Source organism: Puma concolor, chromosome B4 (genome assembly GCF_028749965.1).
Source record: "Puma concolor isolate L17-30 chromosome B4, mPumCon1.1.hap2, whole genome shotgun sequence".
NCBI classification, from domain to species: Eukaryota; Metazoa; Chordata; class Mammalia; order Carnivora; family Felidae; genus Puma; species Puma concolor.
The window spans coordinates 25895417-25907092 of NC_141673.1; the positions used below are offsets into that span (position 1 = coordinate 25895417).

The 11676-nt window shown below is 36.0% G+C and overlaps 1 protein-coding gene across 3 annotated transcripts in view; it reads left to right on the forward strand.

Moving 5' to 3' along the window:
* Window positions 1-11324, forward strand: part of FGD6 (FYVE, RhoGEF and PH domain containing 6) — a 115761-nt gene extending 104437 nt beyond the window's left edge. For all 3 annotated transcript variants that reach the window (XM_086712623.1, XM_025926921.2, XM_086712624.1), the window contains 4 exons: window positions 505-632; window positions 5563-5691; window positions 6466-6614; window positions 9856-11324. In XM_086712623.1, the coding sequence (XP_086568749.1) occupies window positions 505-632; window positions 5563-5691; window positions 6466-6614; window positions 9856-9892 (443 nt within the window). In that variant the 3' untranslated portion in view covers window positions 9893-11324. The remainder of the gene's footprint in view (window positions 1-504; window positions 633-5562; window positions 5692-6465; window positions 6615-9855) is intronic.
* Window positions 11325-11676: the final 352 nt, after the last annotated feature.

Here is an 11676-nt window from a genome sequence, read left to right on the forward strand (position 1 = left end):
TTAAGTGTCCAACTTCGGCTCAGGTCATGATCTCACGGTTTGTGAGTTTGAGCCCCGTGTTGGGCTCTGTGCTGACAGCTCAGAGCCTGGAGCCTGCTCGGGATTCTGTGTCTCCTTTTCTCTCTGCCACTCCCCCATACCCACTCTGTTTCTCTCTCTCAAAAGTAAACATTAAAGAAAATTTATAGAATTAATTTCAGTTAGTACATTGACATGGTTAGTACATTAAGTAGTATATTAACATGTTTCAGAATTGTGAAGGCACAAAAGGGTATTCCTTTACCATGGTTCACACCTGAAAAAGCTTAAATTCCTAGACAGTAGAAAGTCTTTCTCCCACTCAGCTTTCAGCCAGCCATCTTTTTTTTCCCAGGGGTCTCAGTGTCCACAGTTTCTCAAGTATCCTTCCATGGATATTTTATGCAACAGTGTTTATTGATATGAATTAACTTGAATTGCAAAATGCTTACCATTGGCTACATGAGTGCATCTGATTTGTTTTAGATCACCAGCATTCTCCTAAGATTGGATCTCCTGGAAATCACAAATCTCCTTCAAGTGCCTTATCATCAGTCTTACATAGTATTCCATCAGGGAGGAAACAGAAAAAAATCCCAGCTGCTCTCAAGGAAGTAAGTGTTTCCATTAAACTTGCAACCTGATACAGGCTGAATTATTCATATGCATATAATACACTGTTTTCTTTCATAAAGGAAGATGTCATTTCCCACTACTATTAAGACATGGCATTTTAATACTGGTGATGGATGTGGCTGATGCCTCACTCTCTTGCTTGGTCTCCCATATGACCTGAGTCATTTAGAAAATGGCAGTTGAAAGGTTTGGAGAACATTTTATAGCAATGATAGAAAGTAAAAGATAATTTAGACACATGTGAATTTTTAAAATTACTTTGAGGAAAACCCTTACCAGAGGGAAGAGTCTATAGAATATTTGGGGTGTTTTATTAGCATTTCCTGATCTGCACAGTTTGTTATTTGTAAGGATTCATTGGCTATATACAGCTGCACTGATAGTAAATTGTCTTTCCTTTCAACTTAAAAGAAAACTTTAAAAAGTTAGGATAGTCTGTCTACACAGTTAGACTGCCAGTGGTGTAATCCACAGGCATCACCAATATCCTATCCCATCTCCTCAAATTCAAGTGTTCAGTCAGCCAGTGTCATGTAACACACAGCACTACATATCTATCACCATTTTGATTAGTTTATTAATTAGTTCCACTTCCGGCCAGTTTTTTGGCCAGCAGAATTTTGAATTTTGTTCTCTTCCTTGGATACTCTGGAGGTGTTCTGTGGAATGTGGAAGCAGACAACTCTAAAAATTTGACCAAGATTGTGTTCTTTATATAAAGTGGAATGTATTCCATCATGGCAGTTAAAACACTAGGAAATGATTTATAGCCAATCTCATGAAATAGTAAGACTAGGACTTAAAGTTCTAATTGCCAAGTTTCTTAAACTACTTAAGATGATTTATTTATTTTTTAATATTTATTTACTTTTGAGAGAGAGAGAGCACAAGCGGGAAAGGGGCAGAGAGAGGGGGAAACAGAGGATCCAAAGTGGGCTCTGTGCTTGAACTCAAGAACTGTGTGATCGTGACCTGAGCTGAGGTCAGATGCTCAACTGACTGAGCCACCCTAGTTAAGGGGATTTAGTACTCTCAACTATCCTTTCCATCACTCAGTTCCTAAATCTAAACTGACTTTCAGAACTTTAAGGTTCTTAACAAACTGAAGTAATTTTCAGTTCTCAATAACTGTTTGCCTCTCCATGCTGATGTCACAATTTACAGATACAGTTGTTACACTTGCTCCCCTTGTCAGTCTAAACTCTACAGGACTGGTTGCAAAACTCTTTCTGCTCTTGACTAGAGCCAGCCTAACTCCAACCCCATTTTGTGTATCTTTCCAACCAGCCATACAAACAGACCTTCTGCTGTCAAACCTCTACTTCCTGACTGCAGCCATTTCTTCCTTTACTCCACTGGTCCTCAAAGTGTCCTCCAGAGCAGCACATCAGCACCACATGGAAACTTACTAGGAATGGATATTCTTAGGCCCCACCCAAGGTCTACAGAATCAGAAATTTCAATAAGCATTCTCTGTGATTCAGGTGTATGCTAAAGTTTGAGAACCACTGCTTTGCTCCTTTGAAATCAAATTGGGAAAATTAATTTATCTGATTAAGTGCTATAAAAGTACAAGTGTTGTACTTGGGAAGCTGTAGTTTTTGTCTTTTTATCTGTAATTGAGTTGAAATTCACCTAATTTATAATTAACCATTTAAAGTATACAATTCAGGGGCACCTGGCTGGTTCAGTCGGTAGAGCCTGCAACTCTTGATCTTGGGGTCATAAGTTTGAGCCCCACATTGGATGTAGAGTTTACTTTAAAAATAAATAAAATCTTTTTTTAAAAAAATAAAGCAATACAATTCATTGATATTTAGTGTATTCACGATATTGTGCAACCACCATATTGCTCTAGTTTCAAAATTTTTTCATCGCCCCATAAAAACACCCTGTATCAATTAAATAATCAATCCCCTTGTCCCTTCTCTCCACCCTCTCTGGTAACCACTAATCTGCTCTCTGTCTCTATGCCTATTCTAGATATCTCATATAAAAGGAATCCTGCAGGGCCACCTGTGTGGCTCAGTCGGTTGAGCGTCCGACTTCGGCTCAGGTCATGATCTCACAGTTAGTGAGTTCGAGCCCCGCGTCAGGCTCTGTGCTGACATTTCAGAGCCTGGAGCCTGCTTCGAATTCTGTGTCTCCCTCTCTCTCTTCCCCTTCCCCACTCATGCTCTGTCTCTCTCTCTCTCTCTCTCTCTCTCTCTCTCAAAAATGAATGAACATTAAAAAAAAAAAAGGAATTCTACAATATGTGACCTTTTGTATCTGGCTATTTTCACTTAGTACAATATTTTAGAAGCTAAGTTATATAGCATTATCAGTACTTTGTTTCTTTTTATATCTGAATAATACTCCATTGTATGTATGTGTCAGAATTTATCCATTCATCTGTTAATAGACATCTGGGTTGTTTCTGCCTTTGGGTTATTATAAATATCATTTGTCTTAGTTATACACCTAGGAGTAGAATTGCTTGGTCACATGATAATTTTATGTTTAACTTTTTAAGGATTGGGAAGTGTTTTTATTCCAGTAAAAATGTTCAATACATTTTCAGAAACTCATTATTTTAGAATTACATTCAGATTCTCAGTACCCTCAGTAATGGCAGGCTATGTCTCTTGAGTTAGATTTGATTTATGTTTTAAATAATCAAATCAGGGGTGCCTGGGTGGTGCATTTGGTTAAGCATCCAACTCTTGATCTTGGCTCAGGTCGTGATCTCAGAGTTCGTGAGTTCAAGCCCTGTATCAGGCTCTGCACTGATGTTGAGTAGCCTGCTTGGGATTCTGTGTCTCCTTCTCTCTGCCCTTCTCCCATTTGTGCTGTCTTTCTCTCTCTTTCTCTCAAAATAAATAAATAAACTTAAAAAAAAATATATATATATATATATCTCGTTGGAAAGTTTTATGAATCACATGATTAATTTGGTTAAGACCAATTTTATTTTTAAAAAGATAATAGAGGACTATTCTCGACTCAGGATTGTGATTGGTATTCTTTCATAGCTAAAAAACTAATTTAAGAATATTCCAAAAAAGGAACATACAAAATATTTTGAGCAATGATAGTAACACTTAAGTACATAGTAGCATCCCAATATAACTACATTTCCAGCAAAATTTCATTTGAACATAGACATTCTAATTGAAAAAAAATTATTTGTAATCTTCTACAAGGATGTTATTTTTTTATATAAATTTGTTTGCACTTAATATTAAAGTTCCCACTAGCTGGGACACCTGGGTGGCTTGGTTTCAGCTCAGGTCACATCTCACAATTTGTGAGATCCCATGGAGCCTGCTTGGGATTCTCTCTGCCCCTCCACCGCTTGCATGCATGCTCTCTCAAATTAAATAAACATTAAAAAACAAAACTGTATTAACAGAGAGGTAAATGGAAATTCTATTATTTATGGTGATTTTAAGGATCAGTTTCTGATCCTCAAATTTTGGTCTGAGCAAAACTTAGTTTGCTTCATAAAAGGATGAAAATGTTTTAATCTCTAGGCCAAAAGGTAGTAAGGTTTCAATGATTATAATCTGGCAGTTGAAACTTTTGTTTTTAACATAGGAACAAGAGAGAAATATAAGACCAAATTTAGGAATTGTGTTATTAGTAGAATGGTGAGCAGACTTTTAAGGTGGTTCCATGATCCCTTCCTCTGATGGTCACACTTTTGTACAGTCTCCTCCCCATTGTGTGGGGCAAGGACCTGTGACTTGCTCTGAACCAACAGAATATGGGGAAGATGATGGCATGTCACTCCCATGATTATGTTATGTTATGGAAGACTCCATATTGCTGTAGATGGGCTCTAGAGACTTTCTCTCATGTGGGCTTTGAAGAAGTAAGTAGTTGTCTTGGGAGGCTTGTGTGGCATGGAAATGAGGATGAGCCCCAGGCAAAAGCCAGCAAGAGGCCAGGGCCCTCAGTTTCATAACTTCAAGGAAATGAATACTGCTAAAAACCTGAATCCACTTGGAAGTAGACCCTTCCCTCGTCAGCTGTCAGATGAGAACTCTGGTGCTGGCCAACACCTTGACTGGGGCCCTACAGAGATCCCAGCTAAGCTGTGCCCGGACTCCTGAGACAACACATGTATGTTGTTTTAACCCACTAAGTTGGTGGTAATTTGTATGTGACAACAGAAAACAAATACAAGTGGATTCTATGAATTTTTAAAGTCTGCCTTTAATCGTGTATGAATTGTATTAATTTCTTACAAATTTTATGAGGAGGATCAAATATTATTGTTTAATATAAACTTTATTATTATTTTTTAATTATTTATTTATTTTGAGAGAAAGAGAGAGAGGGAGTCTGGGTGGGGGAGAGGCAGAGAGCGAGGGAGAGAGAAAAACCTAAGCCAGCTCCGTGCTGTCTGTGCAGAATCTGACATGGGGCTCGATCTCACAAATTGTGAGATCATGACCTGAGCCGCTCAGGTGCCCCTAATACAGTTTTTATAAGTCCAAAGAGCTATTTCAGAAAGAGTTAAAGGTTTAAGTAATTTTCCCTAACATTGCAAAATACGAAGAACAACATACACGGTTCCCAAAAATGCAGCTTTCAAAAAGCATTTCTGATCTTTAGAATTATTTTTCTTCTTCTGGGAACCAGGAAAACACAGGTGGCACCACAAAGAAATACATACGTGGAAGCACAATTAAACCAAGCAGAATGCTGGAATTGCTTCTAAACGAAAGGGGTTTTTATGCCCATGGTAATGGCAGTATTCAATTTGTACAGTAGCAGACTTTGAACGTAAACAATTTCATTCTGAAACATTATAGTATTATGGTTATTGCTTTCAGCACCAATGATCAAAAGCAGTTTTGTTACTTTACATTTTGTTGCTGTCTGAAAACCATTAAACTATGTATGGGGTTTACTTACTAGGTATCAGCAAATACAGAAGATTCTTCCATGAGTGGCTATTTGTACAGATCAAAGGGCAATAAAAAACCCTGGAAACACTTGTGGTTTGTCATAAAAAATAAAGTGCTGTATACATATGCTGCAAGTGAGGTAAGATCTGAAATCTAAAGATGAATTATTTGGGAGTCTGGTTTTATAACGCCAATTAGAAATAATCACAATATTTGTTTGATCTATTCGTTTTGTGTATTTTTTTTGTTTTGCATTGCTTTTGGAGGGGGAGATTCTTTTTGCTGTTACCTTTAATGTCAACAATGTCCTAGAGCTCTTACTCAAAAAATGTTAGGAATTTTCCATAGTATTAAGATGTAACTTTTTTTGGTGTCATGTGACTACTAACAACTTCATTAAAGGCAAAGGTTCTTACCCTTTCTGCCAAGCTCTCATGGAAGACAGTCCCTTGACTATTCCCAGATTGTATTGATCAGGCTTCAAACTTCGATAAGATAGACTTTGTTTGGGTTAGAAACAATTCCTGGCTGGCTATAAAAACCACTGCTCTAAGAGCCAAGCTTTTCCTTAGTGGGACCGGGTAAATCACTTTTCTTTCTGAGCTTGTTTTCTGCATCCATAAAATGAAAGTAATATAATTGCTTCCCATGGTTGTGGGGAAATATGTGAACTTAGATGAGTGTGAACCTAAGGAAAACTGTTTAGCACAGTGTCTGGCTCATGGGGTAGCTTCAGGGGTGGGGGGACATCTTAATATTGTTGAATAAGTGAAAAGTAAGTAAGTTGTTAGAATTATCATTGTTTTCTATATAGTGTGCATATAAAATTAAAGCTGTATAGTTTTAAGAGTTTGCAAATCTGAATTTTGTGTCCATTTAAAGTCCCATCTCCCTTTGTGTCTTTTTAAATTAGGATGTGGCAGCTTTGGAGAGTCAGCCTTTACTAGGATTCACTGTCACTCAAGTCAAAGATGAGAATTCAGAGTCTAGAGTGTTCCAGTTGCTGCACAAAAACATGTTATTTTATTTGTTCAAAGCAGATGATGCTCACTCAGCTCAGAAGTAAGTAATTTAGGCATATTTTTCTTTTATACATGAGTTTCAAGTTGTTACATGATTGATTTTAAAATAACCTACTTTCATTAAGAATTTAAATCCAAGATCCAAATTAGGAAGATTTAACATATTTTTCAAACTCTTTAGAATTGTTTTAAGGACGGGCAAGAGGATCTGGAACATTTTCAGGAGGCAGAGGGGAAAAGAAAATAGGTAGTTCTGTCCAAAATATTTTGTCTATACTGACCTCTGAGGAAGCAGCATGAAACTGCTCTGCTGCAAGGAAAGGAAGCCGAGGCATTTGACCTCTCCTTCAGCGAGGGTGAGGATCATCTCTTGAAACATTCCAGGACTTTGGCAATCCAGTGACTCAATTGTGCCATGGAACAGCAGGAGTTTAAACAGCTGCTTGCTAACTTACTTCTTTGGGAAAAAGGTCAAACACATTAAGAGGCTCCCATGCTGTTCCCAATAACTGAGTAAAAGGAAATGGATATCATTTTAGATGGTAAAGGTTTTTAAACAATCTCTTCAAAATTCCAACAAGAACATTTGTTTTGATGTCGTGATGTGGTTTGACATAGAGAAGCATACCTCTGTGGAACCCAGGTCCTTTGTAAACAAAATAGAGCAGATAACCTTTAACCAAATCTTTCACTTGATTTTTATTTTGGTCTCACACGTTACATGTTTTTGTTTTCACTAAGATGTGCTTATGTTTTCTCCATAGGCTTAAAACGGTGCATGCAGATAAAAAAAAGAATGCTTTAATTCAGCAAGGCTTATCTTTTCTTAATGCAGTTAGAATTAATGTACCAGAATTGCATATGCTCTTGCATATTAATCAGGTACAATGTTGCAAATACTCTGGAACACTTTTTTCTTTTTTCCAGTCTATGTTAGGACATCTACTATGTATATCTATTACTATAAATAAATTTTTTTGAATTGAAGAATATTTAAAATTGTCACTTAACCATTATTTTTTCTGTAAAAACTACTTGGGTAAAAGAGTAATTGCTCTAATATTCTGTTAGGTATTACACTTCTCATGATTTTTATCTGTATTCATCATCAAACTGATAAAAATTATTGCTTTTGAATATACATCTTTTGTTTATATCATTAAGTCAACAAGGTAGAAAAACCTTAAGACAATTGAATGTAGTTAAGTAAAGGGAATCTGCCCTCTTGTAATTGAGAATTAATACAGGATAAATTACAGGTTTCTCTTTGAAGTCACTAATGTAATGGGTTTTTTTTGCATAGTATAGAATATTAAAATGTGTTAATTTTAATGAAAATTTTTAACTCTTTAAAAGTTTCTTTATCATGATATAACATGCCATTTGCATTTAAATTTTTGAAAATTCTGTCCTTGAAATTTGAGCTATATCTGTTATAGGCTGCTTCTATTAACTGAGTGATTTTAGATGTTCACAGAAGTAATTACAGTCCTAGGGAGGTACAAAGTGACTACCTCCAAGTGTCTTCTGAATAATTGAAACTGTGGGTATTGTCAGATAAACTTTGAGACTAATGAATGCTGGGAAGACTTCTATGAAACTCTGAGACACATTTTCTTTTTGAGACACTTTATATTGCATACAAAATTTTGATCAACTGGAAGTAGACCAGATATAGATTCTCTTTCACTGAAAATACTAAAATAGGTTTCAATTACGGATCCCCAGGGAGTTAAGAGAGAAGGAAGTCAGGCCAGATTTTGGGCCATATTACCACATAAAGTATAATTCCATATACACAGAATTCTAGTTTAGTATAGGAAAGATCTTTTTTTTTCAAGTTTTTATTTAAATTCAGTTAATTCACATACAGTGTAATATTACTTTCAGTAGTAGAATTTAGTTGATTCATCACTTACATACAATACCCAGGGCTCATCACATATGCTTTCCTTAATACCCATCACCCATTTAACCCATCCCCCCCCACCCACCTCCCCTCAACCAACCCCCAGGTTGTTCTCTATATTTAAGTGTCTATTTCTTTTAAAAAAAATTTTTTTTTACTTTTTTTTATTCTTTTATTTTTTAAATTTACATCCAAATTAGTTAGCATATAGTGCAACAATGATTTCAGGAGTAGATTCCTTAGTCCCCCTTACCCATTTAGCCCATCCCCCCTCCCACAACCCCTCCAGTAACCCTCAGTTTGTTCTTCATATTTATGAGTCTCTTATGTTTTGTCCCCCTCCCTGTTTTTATATTATTTTTGTTTCCCTTCCCTTATGTTCGTCTGTTTTGTCTCTTAAAGTCCTCACATGAGTGAAGTCATATGATTTTTGTCTTTCTCTGACTAATTTCACTTAGTATAATACCCTCCAGTTTCCATCCATGTAGTTGCAAATGGCAAGATTTCATTCTTTTTGAGTGCCAAGTAATACTCCATTGTATGTATGTATGTGTGTGTGTGTATATACATATATACACACACATATTTTGATCAAACATATGTATGTATGTATATACATACATATATGTATGTATGCATATACATATATACATATGTATATGTACACATGTGTGTACATATACATATGTATATATGTATACATATACATATATGTATGTGTATACATATGTGTGTGTGTATACATATATACACACATATATGTGTGTATATATGTATATATATGTGTGTATATACACACACACACACACACACACACACCACATTTTCTTTATCCATTCATCCATCGATGGACATATTTGGGCTCTTTCCATACTTTGGCTATTGCTGATAGTGCTGCTATAAACATGGGGGTGCATGTCTCCCTTCGAAACAGCACCCCTGTAATCCCGTGGATAAATGCCTAGTAGTGCAATTGCTGGGTCATAGGGTAGTTCTATTGTTAGTTTTTTGAGGAAACTCCATACTGTTTTCCAGAGGGGCTGCACCAGCTTGCATTCCCAATTGTTTACTTATTCTTGAGAGAGACAGAGTGTGAGCGGAAGAAGGGCAGAGAGAGAGGGAGACACAAAATCCAAAGCAGGCTCCAGGCTCTGAGCTGTGAGCACAGAGCCTGACGAAATGCGAGATCATGACCCAAGCCGAAGTTGGTTGCTCAACTGACTGAGCCACCCAGGCACCCCAATAGTATAGGAAAGATCTTAAATATACAGGCAGGGTAATTGGATCCACAGGTACAGCTATTATGTATATTGTCTTAACGTGTACCAGATGATTGCATTTTGTAATTCTAACAAATTTCTCTTACCAATAGGTGGATAGAAGCATTTCAGGAAGGCACAATATTGTAGTGATACTGGTTTCATCTCTTCTGTGATTTCACGTGGTGGAATTTCATCAGAATGGAGTAAATGCAGTACAAAGATTGTATATAAATGAACACTGCCAAGAAAATCCAGCCAAAATCTTCATCAAATATTAGAAATTATTTTGTTGGGTATAAGGGGTTTTTTTTTAAGTGTTTGGTTTTTCATGTGTGTTATTTATTAAATTTTGATGTTTACTTAATTGTCAGAATTATTTCTGAGACTCACACTGAATTCTAAAGTACCTTTTCTTTAGAAACCAGAAAACTTATCTTAATACTGTATACTGTATTAACCGTTTGTGACACAGATTTCTCCATGTGTTTATAGTGTTTCATTGTAACATTCTCACCTGAGGTAATAAGTCTTTGTAAATACAAAAATACACATCAAGGAGAAAATTTCCATGCAGTGTTTGGTTTAGAAATTATTATAAAACTGCTGATAGAAAAAAAAATGTATGTTTTTGAATCAATAAACTTAGATGAATTTTTGTATCTTTTAATGGAAAAACACGTGGCCAACTTCTACCTCAGCAACTGTGAAATGAAATTCCAGTAAATTATCTAGAGTATTTCTGTTATACCTCTTTTGGCATGAGATAATGTTACATCATCAAGGAATTATAGCAAAGGGATAGATTCTGAAAGTTTTCGTTGAACTGAGCTATGAGTAGTAGGAAAGAGGATGTTTTCATTTGCAGAGGAATACAAATAATTAACTCTGTGGTCTTTCTATTAAGTCTAATCCTTTTTTTAAAGCTAGAAACATAACTGTATTATTTTTTTAAAGCAAAATATGGTAAGCATCATATTCCACAATATCCTTTGCTATTATAAGTGTTCTGAGCCCGTCAGTGGTGGTGGTTGCATCTAAATGTTCCATTTCCTATAATGTTGTGCTTTAAAAAATGAACTGGAATTACCATATCAAACAAAAAAAAAAGCACATATTCTAAGCCAGTGTTTACTGAAATTGTATTCATTTTTTAAAGGTTATTTAATACTACTTTGTGTTATGTCCTCCCTGGTAATTAAAACAAATCCTTTATTTCTGTAACCAGTTGCCAATGCACACCTCATTAGGAAAGAATTATATTCATAATTCGGGTGCACTTACTACTAACGTGAACTGCTTTGTACATAAAATTGTTGATGAATAGAGTTTGAAAAATGAAATTCACACAGTGATTAAAGTCATTCTTGATGTTCATAATTTACACTTATTGACTGAACTTTAAATACAAATTATCTTAAAGGGCACAGGAATTTTCCTTACTGCTTTTATATAAAGGATTTCCTAATTCGGTGTGATATTTACATTCGTCAAGAGAATTACTGAGTGCCTTTCTGAAGCCTTTTGAATGTTGTTTGTTCCAGCACCAGAGTCTCTACTAAATCTAGAGTTGGCTGCTGTAGTTTTTTCTGGCTGTTTCATGCTGTGGAATCGTTTTAAACCCTCTTGCACCCTCACACACAATCCTCACTGTCTCCCCAGCCTTTCTGTCACAGTAAGTAAACTAATACTTCTTTGCAGCTCACTAATTTTAACCGAGACAGCATAAATAAGGCTTCCATGTTAAAATCCTTGCAGTTTTTAGTGTATCCTTTTTAGAGACCAAGGTTATACCTTATAAAGTGTTTCCTTCTGCTTCTTTGGGTCTAGGACTTTGCACATGACAAGTTATTTGGAGTTCTTCCCCCCTCCTCTTGAGCTCTCAAACTTCTGACTGCAAGGTTTGACTTAAACCTCAGAATCTAAAAAATACC